General features: G+C 43.0%; 1 protein-coding gene across 30 annotated transcripts in view; it reads left to right on the top strand.

Annotated features, from left to right (window-relative positions):
• The window catches only part of LOC130164064 (receptor-type tyrosine-protein phosphatase delta-like), a 355,849-nt gene that overhangs the window by 243,205 nt on the left and 91,294 nt on the right, over nucleotides 1-21,350 (top strand). For all 30 annotated transcript variants that reach the window (XM_056368470.1, XM_056368468.1, XM_056368467.1 and 27 more), the window contains one exon: nucleotides 15,721-15,906. In XM_056368470.1, coding sequence (XP_056224445.1) covers nucleotides 15,804-15,906 — 103 coding nt within the window. In that variant the 5' untranslated portion in view covers nucleotides 15,721-15,803. The remainder of the gene's footprint in view (nucleotides 1-15,720; nucleotides 15,907-21,350) is intronic.

The following is a 21,350-nucleotide window of genomic DNA, read 5'->3' as shown; positions in this document are numbered from 1 at the left end:
TTATTTCTGCATTGAGCCACCATTATAGTAGCCCCAATCCCCTTGCCAGCATTTTATAGAGCACAGAGTGATTGGGGGCGACTGAGAGATTCAATAAAAATGTGGTAACACAATTGGCTCAACACAAGGTAACTGCGTGAGCGTGACAATATTTGTGTGGAATTTGTGCTTGATTATAGTATCATTTTATATACCAGTGTATGCAATGCGTGTGCAGAATAGTTTTCATCACCCTAATTTAACAAGCGCCTCATGAGTGAAGCCCAAAACCAAGGCACCAAATTCTTTACAACCCCCTTAAGAGCTAATCAGCCATCTTGCAATGAAACACTCGAGTTTATATTGGCCCATCTTGCACAATAGTCCCAATGTACGCTTGTTGTTAAGCTCAAAGGTCTTGGCAAGAGTGAAACTCATCCTGTTGTTGTCTTGGTTATTACAGAATGCAGACAGGAGAAGAAAAAAAACAGGCCATAATCTGAGAAGGCAAAAATTAGGCCCAAAGTATTTATGGCAACTGCTGGCTGGAGTCTGGACAGAAGTTTCTCACAACAATGAGAAAACATCCCTCGCAAAATTGCCCTTGGAATGGGAGATCAGCCGTGAATTTTCAATCAACTCAACTTTCCTCCTGCAAGACTTCTGAATCAGCAAAACATCTTGTAAATATAATGTCTAACCAGTTTTCAGGGACACAGTTTGCAGTGCGCCATTGGGTTGGACCTGTTCATGTTACAAATGTATGATAAATACACAAGTCTGCTTCACTGAGCTTAAATTAAACTGCTGTGATGTTGAGTAGTTTGAAGAGGTTTTGTTTTGTTTCACTAAGTTGTTAATAGACTAACAACAGGTCCTCTTTATAAGTTTATCATAATGGAAATGTACAGTATACAGTCCATATATCAGCATCCGAGCAGATGTTACTATAGATGATTAAAAAAAGACATAATGCTACTTTAGCTTCTGTGACTCAGTCTCACTCCAGTTGAGCGTTAAAATTTTTAGTCATCATTTTGAACCAAATCCAATGAAGTGCTCCCCCTCATTTTTCCCAAGAGGCACCCCTTGAATGAGGATCTGTGGGAGGATCCCGCTCAAACTCTGGCTCTCAGCGTGCTGGAGACACAGGCTGTATGCTCAAAGAATATACACTTCATCAAACACACCAGTGAAGGGGAAGGGGAGGATGACCCCACTCACATATACACAACACTATTGGCACCATCGCCAATTTATCACAAGTAATTTCCTCAGCTCTTGACCTTTGACCCCTCCCTAGGGCTGTGTTTGTATTGAGGGCAATGTGCCACTGTCTGAACTGTCTGTCTGAAGCCTCCCTAGAGGGACATGCCGGTGTTTGCAGGAGAAATATGCTGCTTAAGCCACTGGTGGTGAATCCACCCTTGTGCCCAGCATGTGTTTCTGTCTCTGTGTGTATGTCTGTCATTGTCTTCTCAGCCCTCTGGTGTTTTATGCATGCTGCTCATTAGCCAGACAATGGCCACTTACCATGAAATGCTGTCCGGGGCAATATGTCAGAAAACCCTAGGGATGAAAGAAGGGAGGCAGCAGAAAGCAGTGCAGTTAGAAAGAAAGAGGAAGGCTGGGGCAATTGGACAGAGAGGTGGATGTAAAGAGAACGACAGGGAGCGTCCATCGACAGCTTGAGAACAAAAGAGACAATGTGTGCAACAAACGAGTGGGGGGTTGTATGTTTTTCTCTGCAACAATCCCTGAATATAGAACGAGCCTCACCTCAGTTCAATCCACCAACCTGCCACTACGAACAGTGACATTACAAGCAGCCCAGTGAGTCAGTCTGCCCTGACCTCTTGTGCTTGTGAGATCTAGCAGAACAAGGCGGTGCGGGCGCTCCATGCATGCACCGGCCACACCGCTGCAACCCTAACTGAGGCACGAGCTCCATCCAGTGTATGCTGGCTCCCCTCCCCTTACATCACCGTGTCTGGAGGCGGAAGGTGGGGAGGGGGTACAAGATTAATGATGGTGCTAACCGCGTATTTATCATCCGGCTGGAGAGTAATGCGACACCTTTCTAATCTGAATATATTTCATTGGGCTGTTATGGCACTCAGCCCTGGGCCCCATGTATGTGTATATGTGTGTGTGTGTGTGTGTGTGTGTGTGTGTGTGTGTGTGTGTGTGTGTGTGTGTGTGTGCTTGTACCTCTCTGCGTCACTGGAAGTGTATTTGAATGTTAATCATATCTGCTTGAGTTTGTGCGTGAGAATGCGTGTGCTTGTAAAGGCATGAGAGTACTGTGATACCAACCAGCCGCCATAATCGCTCATGCTATCTACCCTGGCAAAACGGCCCTGTGGTAATTAGATAAAGATGAAGTTCCTCTTTTCAGCATGTTGGGGCCACGCTCCCTGAGATCCTCTCTTGTGATTCTCAGCAGCCTTATCAGGTGAACACCCTTCTTCCATCCCCCTCTCCATCTCTCCCTCTCATTCTCCTACTCCTTCTTTTTGGCACTCAGCAGAAATCAAGATGGATGTCTCCTCAAAAGAGATGGGGAGATAGGAAATGCGCAAGGCCAAGATGAGGCCTGATAGGACCCACATTGGGCCTCCCGTTAGATTGGCTCCACTGTCACCAGTGCTGCCAGAACTACTGAGGAACCTTGGAATAGCAACTGCCTGGTTTAGAGGGTACTCTGTTGTGGGTGTTTTCAAATGGGTAACTCGCAAGCTCAGTAGGTAGTTTGTCCACGCACAAGACCACACACAAATGTTGAATTATGCAATAGTTTGGCTCTCTTACACTATGTCATACTTAAAGTTAGCCTACTAATCCATTAATGGAGTAGAATTTTAAAAGAGGGCAGCAGAGAAGTGTGTGAAATCTGTTCTGCATACATTTTCTAAATCCACCCTGGTGTTTGCTTGCATATGCGGTCAAAACATGGTCAAGTGCATTTGTAACAACGAAGGATAACCACGAGATGTAACAATGGTCTCGGGTAAAAAAGGATTTGCAAAATTCAATGACAATACAGAACATTTAAATGAATACTGGTCGCATCAATAATTAAATGTCTAAGTCCATAGCCAATTACAATCAGTCACAAGGTACAGCCTTAGTCCTGAGACAGTCTTTGTACAGTCAGGAATCCCCATCTTCAGCATTCAAAGCGTAGAGCATACAGGCTTATATTCTACTCAACAATCACAGCAGTGACAAGGCCGTCGAAATTTTATACTGGAAGGGAGTACACACATGGGCACGCTTTCTCGCACAAAGAGGCTTTCTCTCGGAGATTATGTGTCTTGCTTTCTTGTGTACCCTTTGCCAATCTGCCATTTATGCAAGTGAATATATTTCAGACTCTGCAGCTTATTGTGCACTTCATTGTTCAACTTCATTGTAAGGCAACAAAGGGAGAGAGGGAGTTAGACGATGGTTTTTCAAGAGAGAGATTTGGATAAGGCCTTCTACCCACTAACTAACCTACCCACCTACCCATGCTTACATTAAAGTCACAGCAGCGGCTCCTTGTACACCTGACACAAACTTAGGAACATCGGTGGTGTCTAATGTTAAAGAAATGGCTTGGATTCACCTTCGCGTGAGACACTTAAGGTGGCCAAATACTCGAGACAGCTTACAATGTGATATGGAAAGATGGAATAATTTCCTGATGCCTTTGCAGTGGTCTGACAATGAGTTAACATTGAAAGAGACATAGGATTCACTTTTGAGTTTGTTATCATTGGTGGCTCAGGGACCAATTCCTCACCTGTCATGTACAAGATCCAGGTTCATTTCCCAGCCAGTGCAGGAACCTTTTCAACCTCCATCATGTCAAAGAAGAATAATGAGTCTGGTGATAGAACAGCACTGACTGACTCATGATGTTTCAGTGTCATTACAGCCCTGAGCATCTTTGGCCAGACTTCAGCACCATTCCCACCATAGTGCTCACATGAATCCCCAGAGGGAGGGACAGTTTATCTGTAACAGTCAGCAGCTGGTGTCTGCCCCAAAGACTCCAATAGCCCCCAGCTAGAGTTGCCACTTCAGATTCTAGTCATTTAGCAAACAAGTCAATCATGCGCAAGGCAACTGCCAGTGACTTGCCAACGTCCCTAGTGAACCCAAATATAGAGACGAGGGGGCAAAGAAGAGTCACGGCCTGCTGGGTCATGGAAATTAGGTCAAATTGGTCATCAGCGAAGTATCTGGGTCTAGCATTCTGCTCTGATGATTGCTGTTGAAATAGTTTGTAATGAGAAATGATCAGGGGCCCCCAGTGTCATCTGGAGTCCACCTCTGTTCATTAAATTTAGCCACTGCCATAGAACAGATCAGGAAGTTTAGAATTATGATCTGAACTAAGAATCTTTCACAAATGTACCAGCACTGAAATGCGTGAGTAAATGAGCAAAGAGCGGTCATGTAGTGGAATTGCAAAGGAATCTGTGGCCACCCAAAAATGTAAAATGCCGTTAAGGCAAATGAACAGAGTTCTCTCTAAACTGTGCTGGTGGTACTTTTTGTCACAAAAGCTTTGAAGATCTTAAAGACTACGCTCCTTTTGAAGTCATGTGAAATTTTCTTTTTTATACTATCCAACCTCCACTGGAAATTCAATTTCAGTTGTAAACAAAACAATGAATAATTGTATCTTCGTAGTTTCTGTAAGCCACACATAATTATACATGTCCCTCTTGTATCTCATTCCTTGTCTGACAAAACTGCTTTAGATGTGGCACTGGAAACCTAGGGGCTGACACTCTGTGGCGTCATGAAAGCACAAGTTTGACGGCTGACAATGTTAGTGGCATTAACTTGCTTGCTGTCTTTTGTCATTGGGCTAAAGGAAATGGTAATGTGTGCACACAAATTTCCTTTCTATTGGATTCAATTAGCTTCACAGAGATGGGAAATGTTATAGCTTTGTAGTGTTTTCCTTTTATCATGTGTAGCAGAGCCCAGTTTTCTCAAATGTTCTCATTTGGTTTAAAGCTTTATTTGTCTGGCATTGACAATGTTACCCAAAAATAGAAGTTGGAACAACTCGAGCAGAATCTGCATTACATTAACACAAGAATTGTACATATCTCCCCAACAAGTTTTCATTGGCTAAAGCAAGGGGTGAATGCCATAGTAAATTGCCTGTAACCACTGTTTTTTAAAGTAAATAAAGAATGATGATAAAATTCTGCATTAAAATATGAATTACGAGCACTACAGAATGACAAACTGGTTTCCCTTGCATTTTCTCACTGTTGGGCAGAAGGAAAATGTCCACTCCACAGAGAGAAGGTTAATCACGAGTAAGTTAGAGAATAAGATAACAGATTTATTTTGATTTAATAGCAAAAAAGTCATCATCGGGTGGGGTCACATATTTTCAGTTCACAGAGTGCAGTCAAGGGCAGCTGACCTAACATAAATTGAAACCACCACCTTTAACTAAATATGTAACTTAATTTTGTTTATTGAAGCATAACCATGTGAAAAAGCAGAGTCCTCTTCAGTGGAACAGTGGCTATGTTTACTTATGACCAGTCAGTATCTAAAGGTGAATTATGATTTAATTTACTTGTACGATCATGTGCCAAACAGTCTAAGTGCAATGTAAACATAAAAGCAAGCCAGGGACCTCCATGCTAACAAGGTAACCCTTGAATTCAAGGTTACAGTCTGCTGCAGTTCTGAAGTGCACACAAAGGCATATGCACACCATCAACTACCCACACACACTCAGACACATGCAGACATGCACACATGCAGACACGCATACACGCATGCATGCACAGACAAATACGTCTCTCTCCCTGTAGTGCCCTCCTTGGCAAAATCTCAGTGCCAGTCTCTTAATGAAATGCTCAATTAGGGTCTTTAAATAGGTAATTATGCAGTGCCTAATCCCCTAGCTCCTGGGCCCTATCTCATTTAGATGACACTTGGGCAGGCAAAGTGGGAGGGGCAAGCACTGGGGCCTTAGTTTCTGTCATCAAAGCCCCTCTGTGGTGGCACAGGCGGCCCTGTTAATGATAAGGCACATCCAGGCAGTCAGTCAACAGCAACTCCCAGTGAGGGCCACTGACAGCATTGGAGATGGCAATGTCAAGCTTGACAGTGTCTTAATCATGTTTGTGAGTGTTCGGGGGTGGACTGTATTGGGTTGGGGAGCTTGTATAAAGGTTTCTACGAGGGTGTTAGATGTAGAGCGAGAACAGCAAAGACCGCTTGTGTGATGTGGGTTTATATGCATTTTTGTGACGATTACCAAGTTAATTTTATATGAAACAAGGACAGAGGGAGAGAAAATCAGTTCCAAATGTCAAACTGTGCATGTTGCTTGATGCCAAGCTTTGGCAGAACAGTTCTGATTTCCTGTACTGACATTTGTTTGAAGGTGGCATTTGATTTGAATTTCAATCTCCAAACTATGGCTGGAGAAAAGGACCTATTCATTCGTATTCAGCTGCATAATAAAATGTCTTGTTCACGTGCTACAGTAGACCATCACTAACAGGGAACTGCTCCTGTTTGGTTGCTAACATAGCAATGGCAAGAATTTGTCTTAGTGAAACGACAAAGGGGGAATTGTTGCTTTTGCCTTAGGGGTGAACCATTGCTTTCCCTCGACTGAGTTGCACAAGCAGCCTGCACTGCCTTTCATGAGAACAATAGCTTGGCTTGACTAAAACACCTTTCAAGGGCGTCCAAGAAATAAAAAAAGTTTAGCTTTTCAAATCTATTAATCAGCAAGTACCCACATCAAAGTGCTCAGTAAACTTTAGTAAGAATACTTGAACCTCTGAAATATTGAAGCAGCTTTCTAAAATGCTGTTCATCCCCACCTAGCATGTCCTTTGACAGTCTTATCAGGATATAGATGGAAAAGCAGGAACAACACAATTTCACCTCTATCTGTGTATTCAGCAAAAACATCTCATATCTGTGATAATATTTTTTGTCCCATTGCCCTCCCTGTTGGCACTGATGTATTTTCATGCAAAACCTTTGATAAGCTGCTGGTTCTAATGCTGCCTGTCTGTTCTTTCAGTTGTTGACTCAGGCTTTCTTTTCAAATCAGAGTCATGGCAAAAACACCAGTGTCCATAAAACAGTGAAAACCCAGAACTGCTTGACCAACTTTTTCCTCGGCTAGAGTGAAACGGGATAGCATTTATGCATTGCTTGAAGCCTGTTGATAAAAGCGACATAACACATAGAATTCATACAACATTGTCCCCTTTTAATTTAGCTTTTGACTAGTGACACAGAGGTGCAAGAACTACTTAAGACATCCACATGGATTGACACTAAGGCCTTATGATGAGTGCACTTGTGAAAACATCCACTGCATCACCTTAGGTAAAAGATAGCACACTGTGTGCTAGGCTAATTGAAGGGAAATTTGCCCGTCATTGCCTTAGTGCACTACAGAAACCATAATGTGGCATTACATTTTAGCTCTGGGTATATCGAGGCAAATTAGCATTTAGATAATGCGAGACACTTGGCATTTTAATTATTTTGCTGCCCTATGAGTGTAGCGTGTATGCCCCAAGCGCCTCCTTACATCCTTCATGTACGCCTAAGTAGTGCATTTACATACCAAACGGCCTGGCTTGTGTACAAAAGCCACTAAAATGTCACTACCACACAATGTACCTTGGTGTTCAATTGTTTCGAAAAGATAAGGAAGCATATTGTTGTTGACTTATGCCATATGTATTAGGGGGCAACACAATTCCCAGTGCTGTGTTATTCAGTTATTTTGAATAGAGCTCTGTTCTGATGTTTTCTGCCATGTCGGCGAGTGGCAGTGGAATGCTGTTTTGTCTGTTTGAGGGCTCTGAGCTTTCCATAAAACGACGTGAGCTCAGGCTGGGAACAACCTCCCTCTTACTCTCCTTCCTCTCTCTCATTTTCTGTGCCTCACGGAAGTGAGATTATTCATCCTCCCACAGATCGTTGCAGTGTTGGGGGTAGATGTCAAAGTGCCAGGAGCATGTGGTGCAAAGGGTATGCGTGCCTGTACTCTGCTTGTATTGGTCTATTTGTGCACATGAATGCCTGAGTTTACATTTGTGAGCATGTATGTGTAGGAGTTGTTTGTTGCAGGCTGCATCTATTTGATTGGATGCAGACCTGATCCTTAGTTTGTGGTTTTTAGGGTGAATGGGGTTTAGATGTGGCATGTTTCTTATTCTCTCATTCTTTCACCTGCTGTCATCTCTCCAGCTCCTTCCCTTCAGGAAACAATACCTTTAGACTGCCAAAGTGGCCTTGCAACCATCATCTCCTGTTAAGCAGCGCCTGCCTTTTCTCGCTCTATCCCTCATCTCTCTCTTCCACCTCTCTCACGCTGCCTGTGTTAGGCGTACAAGCACAGACGGAGCGTGAGAAAAGCTGGCAGTGAGGCACATTCCCTTGCTTCCCTCCCTCTGCCTCCACCTCTCCCGCTCTCTACCCTACAGTGCGCTCTCCTCTCCCTCCCTCCTTCGACATTACTTTCCCCTGTCCTCCTCTCCTTTCTCTCGCCACCTCTCTCCCTCTCTGCCTCGTTGCTCCCCTTATCCATTATATTTCCACCCCTCTGCTCCGCCCCCCTCTCACTCCCCCTTCCTTTTTTCTGGTTCATAATATGTAACATGATTTAGCCCTCCCCTGTTCATGCGGCGTAAATTTAATCCCAGCCATTCCAGGTTGGCTGCTGCTGCTGCGTCTACCATTTTTCTCATTTTCCCCCCATCCTGCCACACTCTCTGCTCTCGACACAATAGACTCCTCAAGATTCAGCCTGTTTGCATGATAACAAGTTCTTTCCTTATACTAAATGCTGATGCACAAGGTCAAGCACGACCCAAGTGGCACATGCTTGTACTATAGAAGCCGCCCACACTGTGACAAGCAAACACATAGCACAAGGGACGGTCTCCCAATAAGCCGACAATCATTTGAATAGTTTACACAGCTCGCACGCTTACCCAAAGGCTGATTGTACTCTGCTGTGGTTTTATCTGCTGCCATTAGTGCTGTCAATTAGAGTTCAATAGGAAGTGTGTCTACCAGTGTCACCAAGGTCAAAGGAGGTGATCCAAACATGCAGACAAGGATGAAAAATGTTGCTTTGGTGTTTTGCTTTTTTTCCTCTCTAAACTCCCCAGTGTCGCTAAAGCTTATCCAATAGCTCCATAACCTTGTGTGTGTGTGTGTGTGTGTGTGTGTGTGTGTGTGTGTGTGTGTGTGTGTGTGTACATGTGTGTGTTTGTTTGTTTGTGAGTGCGTATGTGTGCACTCTGTGTTGGTATGCGTTCAGGGAGCAGCACAACAGGGCACCGGGATAATCAGTCACTAGACTGCAGGTCAGGGTCTTGCACTGTGGGGACCATCCATCTGAACCCAACAGCTGCTGGGAAACGTGGTGCGAGGAATGAGATGAGAAAGAAAGATGGGTGAAGAGAGAGAAAGAGAGAGAGAGAGAGAGAGAGAGAGAATGAAAGTGGTGAGGTACACCAGGTAGAGAGAAAAGTCAAGGAGAGGCTGTTGAAAACAAAAAGAGCACACAGAACAAGTGGGAGGAGGAGGAGTATTTGCAAGCTGATGCTACGTGGTCATTTCAGTTACTGAAGTGTATGCTCAAGGTCAGTTTGGGTGGGCTGAATTCTCATGAGGACACAACCTTGCTCTTTGCACCCAAACAAGGTAACAGTTTTCAAATTGAAACTCATTCTCCTTGACCTGTGTTTTTTTTTTTGAAATACAAAGTTATTTTCACGGAAGTTTATGCTCTATGAAGATGTGTAACCTTTACTTGCTGTGGGGAAATTATCAAAGAAAAGGCCCAACAATATCATTTGATTAATGACAGTGTTCACAAGCAAGGTGAATAAATGTTATTTTACACTATTTGTGCTGTGACATTTCAAAGCCCAGTTCATTTTCCTGACAAAGAAGGGGGGATGGCTTTGAAATCTCTTGGTACTAATTTGAAACGGACACACAATTGAGATGGGATTGTGATAGCTTCCTTGTACTAAAGCCGCAGCAGGTGCTTTTAAACCAATTATTAGACAGACAAATGTCATCAGACCCAATTAGCTTCCTGCTGTGTGTTTCATGTTGGGTGATTCATTCATAAGAAAACAAGATATAACCAAAGACATCAGCTGCAGCACTGGCAGCATTTGCTTGTCAAAAATTAGTCAGGCTTGCAGGCGGAACTATAAACCCTGACTTTCTCAAACAGAAAGTCAGGCGGTACCACCCAAAGGATAGTTTATGACTGTGGGAGGCTTGTTTGAGGGAGGTCAGGGGTGGCAAGAAGGGAGGGGGAAAGAGTAAATAAATAAGTATAGCAAATAAACTCCTCTGATGTGTGGTTGTCAGGGTCTTTCATGTGGAGGCTGCACTCGAGGGCATAGCTTAGCTTAGCTTGAGGGATGGTATTACACATGCCGGCTGATCGGGAGCGATGTGTGAGAAACGGCCTTGTCACTCGGTCTTAAATCACACCATCGCGGGCAGAAGAAGAAGAAAGTAGTGGTTGAGGAAAAAAGAAAAAAGAGGAAAAGTATACAAGAGAAAAAGGGAAAGAGTGGTTATGAAAAAAGAACAACACATAAGAAAGGGACTTTAGTCAGTGAAGAGAGGCTCAGACCTAATACTTCGGGGTTAAAGAATGAGCAGCAGAAAAAGATAAAAGATTTCTGCAGTTAGCATGTAAAATACATTATGACTTAACCCAAACTTCACCTCTCCTGACGAGGAAGTGGAGATTTTAAAAAGGAAATGGGTGGGTGTAGATGTATGTGGGTGGGGAGCTGTGCCTTTGATGAGCTTATTTTTATAAATCTGGTCATACGATATTTAAAAAAAAATCCTGGGGGCACCATGAGTGGGTTCCTGTCACAGGCAGGCATGCTTTGCTGTTCTCAATGCTGTTGAATTAGGAGAAATACTAGTGCACAGCAACCTGTGTGCTTTTATATGCCCTTTAACCTTGTGGTTGGAATAACTGGAGCGTATGCTCTCTCACTCGACAGTGCTTTTCTCTTAATTAAGTGATATTGGGGCCTTAAGCATCTGAATCTTATTCCTGTCCCTGCCTTCCTCTGAGCCTTCTCAGGACAACAGGTCGATGCCATGACAAGTGCTGTCCAGATTCTCAAAGAGAGAAAAAGGCAAGGGGCAAAACAGAGGGCTGGTCAACGACACCTACAGGTATTACATAAAGGAGAAATGTGTGCAGCTAAATTATTTTACATAATGTTCATAATTTCACTCCCCACTATTTTAAAGCATAGCAGTTATGGACAGTCAGACAGCCTGTTCAAATTATGTACATATTTGCTTTACAAGTATGATAAATAACACAACCACATATGCCACAGTGTAACCTCGTTGGCATTCAGTAGATAGTGTGTGCAATAACACATTAATGGCAGGCAGGTTTTTTTACCTGGTAACTGTCAAATACGTTTTATAAATTGATAAAATACAGCGAAGATACATCAAAACAATAAAATGAAAACACTACCAAAATGATAGAGTCTCGATTAACAATAATATTTAAGTTATAATTTAGGCAAAAATTATTATAAGGCTTACAATGAGGAATTTTTATATGTAACAGCATATCAACAATGATGTACTTTGTTACTTTATCTGAGAACACACAGAGTGTAAACTTCAATAAAGGTTCATCAGAAATAAAGATGTCGGATAACTCTTCAACATAACAAACTTTATTCTGCAACCGTCAACTATCACGCCTTCATCAGAGTGTTATGTTGGAGAGAGAACAGTTTAATTACATACTATGTCAAAAGCAAATGGAAGGTGGTGGAATTCTCATCAGCTGCAGCCCCGACTCCTGTCCACCGTGTGTCAACTCACTGCTACTTAACTTCACAACAGGAGCTAGGGCTTCAGAAGCAGGGGCCGTCTCTCTCAGCGTCGGGGCAAAATCAAAAGGCAGGATCATAGAGATCATTGCAGTACTAACACAGCAGCCTACCCTGCGTGCTCAGTGCCATAACCATGCATATAGCTGTATTTTGAAAGTGTGCATGTGGGGGGTAATTACTGCATTCCTTTACTCTGCTAGTCCAAAGGGAAATAGCAAGTCCTGCCTCATAAAACGAAACAAATTCTTATTTGCTCTGCCTGGCTGGGCATGATACTAGGCAAGTTTTTATAACGCAAGGCAGTATGGATCACAACCTCAGTAGTTTTGCCATGCTTTGTCCTTGCATGTGTTGGGCTAATTACAGAGGGATTGGCCTTAATAGATTTGGTGGCATTTTTGTGGCTGCTGTGGTCTGTTAAGGACAACATACCGTAACTACACTATTTCCTTGAAGCTCAATACAGTTTGTGCATGAGCCTGAAATTAAAAACACCCCATTTAAAATTCCCTGGAGCTGGCCACAGTGAAATTAGTCAACTTGCACGAAGGATGAGCATAATGTGGTACAACATGTGCTACGCTCAAACCCATGTTGGAATTGGTTAAAAATTGCACCATCAGTAGCATTCTCATGTCAGCATTTGTTTTCCACTGATTTGTACTCGGTTTGCCAAGATATTACGACATGTGAGTGAACATGGAAAGAAACAATTGGCGTGAAGCTGATGTTGTGAACCTGCTGCTCTGGAGAGCTCATAACTATTCTGCCTGCATTCTTTCCCATAACAAGTTTATTGCGGTATGGCTGGAATATAAGATAAATATGACTGATTCTTTTGTTTTTTTCCTCTTAATAATATTGCTTGTCTAAATAGACCAGAATACCAAACACACACGCTCAAATGAGAATAGAGACCAGCCATTATGGAGAATATAAACATCCCTCCCTCCTTCTCTTCCACATTTCTGATAAGGATCATGGGCAAGGAGAGAGAGCAGACAGCTCAACAGCCCCTTTCTCTTTCTTGCCACACACTCCCCCCTTTTCTAATTAACATTGTGCATGTTGTCAGGCTTTGTTTAATAATGCATGATTGCTATCAGCAGCAAAATCCTTTGAATGAAGCACCACTGAATGGGAACACAATAATACCACCGGGGGCTCAGGAAGAAAGACAAGATTGTTTTTTCTTTCTATTGTAATAAATGTTCAATGGAAAGCATCAGTGCCACCAAATATATGAAAGTGAAGTCGCAGAGTGCAACGCAAAATGGCCATGTTGAGGATAAAATGGGCAAAGGTGGCTTCGCCTTTGAGGGAGTCTTTTTACGAGGAATAAAGGAAATGGAAAGGACCATTTGAACTCATGTACATGCTAATACATGTAATTACACATGCATGCACAAAAGAGTTCGTACAAAAAAAGCTGCAGTATTTAGGCTAAATCCATTGTCAGATAACAATGCAGTTGGCAAACTGCTGCCTTTCTGCAAGGTCTGGCAGGTGGTTTGCCCCCCCAGCACATTAGGAAGGATTCTGCAATGCAATTTACTTGTAAAAATCAACACCACAAATCAACACCAAATATGGAATCGTCTGAATTTTGGTATAAATCAAGGTTTTGGTGTATGTGTGGTTGGGGTGGGGTGGGGGGGTGAGGCAGTGCTTACATTAGCTTCTCCTTGTATTTACTCGCATGGCACGGTCTCTTGGTTGTCTCACTGGTGGTTACACAACATACAGATGGTTTTGTTTGCCTCTATCAGCTTGTGTGTGTGTGTGTGTGTAAATGGGTGTGTGCGTAAATGGGTGTGCCGGTGTGACGGGCATGAAAAGAGAGGGGGAGGGCTGCTGAGTACTGTTCCTTGTTTGCTGCTTAATGTCATGTCATTATGGAAATTCACACTTCATTAATTAACTCAAAGGCTATCACTTAGATTTGGAGGGGTAGATCGTAAAACAATAACTGGAGGGGACAGACAGCTGTACCTGCACCACGTATGGATCACACTGCATTTCTATCCATTCACACCCTGCTCAGGGTTTTCCAGTCCAATTGATTCTAATCTAATTCACAGTCGCTACAAACACTACTCATGTGAAAATATCTAATATCTAGCGTGCCCAAATGTATGTATATGTATACGCATCTGTGTTTGTAAGAAGTGTGTGTGTGTGTGTGTTGGAGGTGGTGTGAGCGAGGGATGAGATTGCCTCAAATTGATTCCCTTCGCCACACGTCCCCCGCTCTTGCGCTTGCTGCTAGCCCCGCGGCGCTTGGAGACAGGTAGTCGTGTCTATCTCCCCCCAGCACAAATCGAGTGTGACAGGTGCGCTATCTTCCCGTCTTTTCTGCCATTTACAGCCCACAGAAATGAAAGAGGGAGAGCTAGGAGCGAGAAAGAGGATGATTGGTAACAGGGAAATGAGGTACTTTGTCATCATCGGGCCTACTGATTGGGCTTAGGGGGGATTGTTTTTCTTTTTTTTTTTCTTTTAGTGGGTGGCGGTCAAATCTGCAGATAAACAGTCCAATAAATATTATTTCTAGCAAAAGGATTTATACGCACAGTCTCCTGAATAGACAGTTCCTAAAACTGCAGAATTATAAAACCTCAAGAGATCTGACATGTTGTGCGTTTGATCTCATGGCACATAAACTATCTGAAATGTCATGGTACACAAACCATGTGCTGGTCTGCCTAAACCAGTCACCACATCTGAAACAACAGCATCCTGCAGAACAATGCAGGCAAACTTGCTAGCATGCTAACAAGCGGTACAGTATGTCATCAAAGCTCACACACTTGGATTATCTGGGAGCCGTGCTACGAGCCGAAGACTACTGCAGAGCATCCATCACTAAGGATCAAGCGCTGGCTTAAGCAAATGGATGACAAGGGATAGAGCCGGTCTGCAGCTAATACTAGCTCACTGTATCACATTGATTTTTACAGCCATGTAGTGGCCCTTCGATAAAAGACTTAAACATGAATGGCAACACTTGGCCACTCTGTCTTATAGATTTTATTTGTTGTTGGAGCAGTACTGGATAAAGGAGAAAATGTTTGTGTGTGTGTGCTGAAGCTAAGCAACTCCATCACTTTGTTTGGACACTTAGAGCTATTAAAGCATCTACTGTGGATTAAATGTGGTGTAAGAAGCATGTGCCTCAGATGAATTGGTTTATTGAGCGTGTATATCACAATGTAACTAAAAGGCAGCATTTATATCCTGTATTGTACTTTATAGAAAAATACTCAAGAAAGTCTCAGCCGTCTCTAAGTGAACAAATTTGCTTAAACTCCCAACTGAAGAGCTACGAAATGGCTTTCAGCATTTATGAATATTTCCTGTATTCCCTGACTATTCTTACATGCAACACAGGCGTTCCTTATGTGAAACAGATATCAACACTGATCTGAGGAGGACTTAAAATGTACTCTTATTATGCAGCGTATTTAATTGGTGCTCGCGACCAAAGCTGTGAAGACAAAATCTTATTAGTTCACCCTTTCATCTGTGTGGTTTCTCCCTCTCTCTCTATCTCTCTCCCTCTCATGCACACGTGCACACGCATTGTGTGAAGTGACTATTCCATTTAGAGAACTGTCAGAACATACCCCGTGAGCACATCAGCCTCTTCCTATCCTCTGTCAGCTCCAGCCGAGGCTGTGTGGGGGTATGTCAGAAATGTGCAGGGATAGATAAAACCCGTGGAGCCAAACAGCTTTGTTTCATTCAGTCCCTCTCTCTCTCTCTTTTTCCTCCCTCCTCCTTCCCTCTCCCTCTTCCTATCCCTCCTTGCCTTGCATAGGCTGTGAATACCCTGCATCTGAGAAATCAGACCAGACTGACTCACAGGGCTCTGTGAGCCAGTGCCACCGAGGCTGCCAAAGCATGCTGGTGCCAAGCTGTCCCACCATGCACAGAGCCAGACCCACGCTGCTGCTGCCGCTGCTGCTTGTCCTGGGTCTGCTCCTCCACCTCGCCGACGCTCAAAGTAAGTGGACCGCTGGCTTTCACTTGGGCCTCAAGTGTTGTGTCCTGCTGGGTTGGGACGGGGAGGCAAGGGTGGAATGTTTTGTGTTTCTGCTTTTAATTAATCATCAGACACATAAATACTTCATGGAACACCAACCTAAAAATAATTACATAATTCAGTGTCATGACACTGCTGATAAGCTGGGGTGATATTACCACTACCAGTATAAGATGTTCATCTCTTACAAAAGTAATAAAATAAGTGTATTTAAATACAAGAAATTCAAAATTCAATTCAATGAAGGTTTTAGTAAGTTAATTCCCGTTTAAAGCCCACTCTGTGAAGAATGGGAGGAAATACCAAATCTGTATTAGATACAGTTTTTAAAAAAAAAAAAAAAAGGAAAAACCCAATTTAATTGAGCTTGTTGTTACTTCACTTGAATGTTTGAGTAGAGTTTGATACTAGAAGACCATTTTCAAATTCATCTGCTGAAGGGGGAAAGTTTTTTGTGTTAAACTTAAAATGATCTTTAGGTGTGTACAAACAATGCACTAAGAAAGTCTTCAGACCCCTTAAATCTTTTCACTTTTTGTAATCTCACAGTCTTGTGCTAAAATAAAAAAAAAAGTGAAAAAAAAACCAAAAAAAAAACATTCCTTATCAATCTTCATTCAATACCCCATAATGACAAAGTGAAAACAAAATTTTTGAAATCTCCACACAGGATCTCTGGAGCTCAGCCATCTGGGTCACCTCTCATACCAAGTCCCTTCTCCCCTGATTGCTCAGTTTGGCCGGGCAGCCAGGTCTAGTTAGAGGACTGGTTTTTCCACACGTCCTCCATTTAAAAATTATGGACCCACTGTCCTTTCAACCTTCTCCAGATCTGTGCCTCAACACAATCCTGTCTCTGCGCTCTGCAGGCAGCTACGTCCACCTCATGGTTTGGTTTGTCAGCCGTGAGACCTCATATAGACAGGTGTGTGCCTTTCCAACTCATGTTCAATCAATTGAATTTAACAGTCAAGGTGTAGAAACATCTCAAAGATGATCAAGACAAATGGCACCTGAGCTATATTTTTTTAAGCAACGGGTCTGAGTACTTATGTCAATATGATTTGTCAGTTTTTCCTTCTTAATAAATTAGCAAAAAAAATAAAAAATCTAAAATTCTTTTTTCACATTGTCATTATGGGGTATTGACTGGAGAGTGATGAGGGGGAAAACAATTTTTAATTTTTATTTTAGGCTAAGGCTGCAACATAACAAAATGTGAAGAATTGAAGGGATCTGAATACTTTCTGAATGCAGTGTACGAGCATGATTTTATGACATCACAACTAATATGCCAGTTGTGGTCCCGCATCAGTCAAGGCTGTTGGCAAGTAGTAATCTTAGTGTCATTTTGTGTTTCTCCCTCTCACACACACCTCAGGATGCGTGCACACACGCGCACACCCCCCCCCCCCCCCCCCCACACACACACACACACCCCTATATTTTACAATGATCCATCTCTTCAGCTCATAAAAATATAAAAATGTGTTCAAGTCCTTATTTTCCAACAGCTTTTTTTCTGCCGCAGAAACTATCATGTGAACCAGAAATGCTCAAGCCTCAGCCAAGAATCTCATGATGAGAAGTCATTGGAATTGAGTTACTTGACATCAGACACCTGCCCATTGATGTGTGACAACAGTTTTCAAACCTCATTGAGCTCTGGTCCTGCACCACAGCATCCCCCCTCTGCCACCCTCTCTTTTTTTTTTTTTACACTAAGATCCATGAATCATTAGCCTCTGGAGTCACAGAGGGATGAATAAAAGTTTTATTGCTCCCTTTCCACCGACTGAAATCCCCTCAGTTCAGCTGAATATCTCTGAATGAAGGGATCATTCACCCAAGGTCATATACAACAGAGCCACGCAAAGTGAAATTGATGGGTGAGATTTTCAACTTTGTGCTTGAGAAATGTTCCCTGCAATCTGTTCAAATGTGTTTTGTTTTTGTTCTCTTCCACTCGCCACATATGTCTCACAGCGGGGGAGAGGCAAATGGAGGAATGTATTCTCCATTTATCCTCCGTTTTATGTGCAGCTCCAGGATTTATTGACACAATTTAATTACGGGACCTTCCCAAAACGGCATTAACGGTCGATAAACGTTAGCATTGAGGGGGCTCTTTAGTAGCTATCTTTGCAGAAACTCTCATCTTCCACACTCTAGTGTGAATTTACATAACAGCATTTGATGAGGGAAAAAAAAAAACATACTATTGCCAAAACCTTCCTTCAGACAGCTGTCTTGACAAGACTTCCACTCTCGCATGTCCAGACATTCCACAGTCACATTTGAGTACAACTGTAACAGAGACCTGCACAAGTGCAGTCAGCAGCCCCCAAATCTTGACGCCTCTGTGCTCACCATCATCCCAAAACCCCCCATTAATTCCCTTCCTTTAGCTGTCTGGCTGTTAGCAGCTGCTGTTACCCCATACTCTACTTAGACAGCTGTGCTGGTTCATCATTTCAAAGCCAAAACAAACTTACCATGAGGTAGCCACAGTGGCTGTATGTTAATGACTTGGGGGGTTGGGTGGAGTGGGGGGGTTGGGATTAGGTGCATGTCCTGTCTGTAGTCAAGGTACGATACCAAGTACCTGTTCATAGCCAGAACCACTTTAGACCTTGCATATTTGCCCTGGGATTTATCTTTGCTCCATTCTGCTCCTGCACTCCCTGATCTCCCAAATGCACGTGTTTGTTCCTCCCCTTCCCAACTCCCTTCTATTGTTTTTCTTGCTAATCACTCTCTTGCCAATTTTCTCCTCATTTCTTATTTGGGCTTTTTCTTTTCACTGCTTTTCCGCCTGTGTCTTTGTCTTCTCCCCACCTTCTCCCCTTGCTGTTTGGAAGCAGTGCAATAGCCCCTTCCAGCGACTCAGAAGCTCCTTAATTTCCTCTACTGTGCCGCTGCATATGCATAAGCAGCCCAGACACTCTGGGGTTCTCTCCCAATATGTGGTGTGCACTGAGGACTAAAAAGACCTCCACTCAATTTCGTCCGCTCCAGACTAACCCCTCGGCACCAAAATCCAACTGCATTTCCGAAGGGAAAGCTGCCCTCTGTTGGCACTCTGGATCCATTTGGGTGTGAGCTAGCCTCCGGCTGTGGATATGGTGGAGGATATGAGACATGCGAGAGCAGAAAATGGCTGAGTCGGCCTGCTCAACAGATGGCACGATCCTCGGAGCCAGTCCTACTCGCTACCCCACACAGTGGACACTGCAGCCCCCTCTCAAGAAAAATGCCAATCAGGGCCCCTAATAAACACACATTTTTGTTAATGTATTAAATGAATTGCTACCAAATGTGCTCCCTCTGCAAATGTTTCCAAATGAGAGCTGTATGTAGCTGGGAGGAACATAATGGATTCAAAAATCATCTTAAAAGGATTGTGTAGCTGTGTTTCTCTGTTTGGTCTGTTGGTTTGTTTTCACTCTGTCATTGTTTTGTCTTTGGCCTTCTCTCTCTGTTGCTCTCTCTCGTTTTCTCCTTCACCCTGTCCCCCTCGCTCTTCAAATGCAGCCCATTTAATTTGTGTGGCAAATTGGGCTTGGCAATAGCTTGAAAGAGGGGCATAATTGTCCCTGGTGAGCCAAGGGGACAGCGCGCAAGAGAGAGCAGGGAGGCAACAAACAATTCCTCTGTGTTTTTTGCTGAACAGTAATACAGAGAGGAGGCGTCGGAAGATGAGAGGAGTGCTGGAAGCATTTAACATCTCCACCTGGGCAGGGATGAAGCAGGCTAAAACTTTGGTGTGGGAAAACGGCACTAAATAACTTGGCTGTTCGTTAACACGATAGATTTTGTTTCACAAGCCCGACATAGATGTAAGGCAAAAGCAAACCTGGTGTTAGAAGTTAGAAAGTGTCTCACAATGTGTGTGACTGGGATGTTTCCCACAGGCCTCATTTTATGATTGAGCTACAGTATACATTCATCAACCTTTATTGATTGAGGTACATTACCAGAGCTGAACTACAAAAGTGAAAAATTGCTCACTAATGTGGGACTTTTTTTATGGCCAAATACATATCAAAAATACAATTAAAAATGTATGTTGATCGACAATGTGCTGATTTACATCTGTAGGGAAAAGCAATGTAAAAGCACTTCTTCCCCTGCAATACCACACACTGTGCTGGACCATGTCAAACCCTGGGCTCAATAGTGTTTTAATTGATTTCTCCCATTGCTGCTTGATGGCATGGCGAATCCCAGCGCACCAGCACGCTTCTCTTTAACACGTCAAATGTGTATCGACAGGCTCCTCCAGCCTCTCCAAACATTGAGATGTTAACACCCAAACCTATTTTCTCTCACTTACGCATATTTACAGGCAGCTGTATATACAGACGCATTCACACACATGCACTCGCTCACAGCATCCACAGGCATTTAATGTATGTGCAATCCTTTTTGGAGCCAGTAAACATAAACCACATGAGAAAAAAAGCAGCAAGTCGTCTCTTGATGCAGCACTTTTTTGAGCCATTGCAGTGCGAAAACAGCACGATGGGGTAGGGCGGGGGCACAATTACTCTACTTAAAGACAGTCACATTTGAATGTTTGTTCAATAATCAGAAGTTTTTCTCTCTTCTGTCACTGAGTTAAAATTGAACTCTCTTTTTTTTTTCCATTTTTTCACTGTAAGATATGCAGAGGCAAGTTATACCTTTATGATCCAAGAGTGTGTATTGCTCTGTTACAATCAAACAGCATCTGCCATCTGGATCTAATATTTTGGGATTGGAATGCAGATGATCATAAATACGATCTCTGATGGTTTTTGGATATTGGTACAAAACAAAAAAAAAACAATCAGGGAGAGGCATGCTGGAATGGAAAAGTATACGTAAGCATGCACATGCACACACACACACACACACACACACACACAGACACACTGCCATTCCTATGAACACGATAATGTTATCATGAAACGCAATAGAGCAGCTACACTGTTGATACATACATCCCAAATACATGCACACGCACGCACACATACCCCCTCAACAGGATCACCTTGTAGCAAGTCCAAAAGCTAATGATACTCTATTCCCCAGATGACATCAGGCTGTAATATGTGTGTTTTATGCATGCCTGGCCTAATATGAATTATTGTAAAATAGTGTTGTATTTGCATATGGGCTTCCGGGCTGTACTGGAATTAGCATTTTTACAACAGCTCAAATTAAATCCCTCTGCTTAATTTGCCTGCATGCTAATTTGATTTAAATTGAGTCTATTCCATTCCCTTTTACACTCATACCCACACAGTGCTAACATACAAACCACACACACACACACACACACACACACACAAATTTCAAGTACATGCACACACATGAACATACACTATGTACTCTTAAGCGCTGCAGCCTACATCCCCCCC

Source organism: Seriola aureovittata, chromosome 23 (assembly GCF_021018895.1).
Source record: "Seriola aureovittata isolate HTS-2021-v1 ecotype China chromosome 23, ASM2101889v1, whole genome shotgun sequence".
NCBI lineage: Eukaryota > Metazoa > Chordata > Actinopteri > Carangiformes > Carangidae > Seriola > Seriola aureovittata.
The sequence above is the reverse complement of the archived record's forward strand: the minus strand, read 5'-3'. Positions and strand labels throughout refer to the sequence as shown.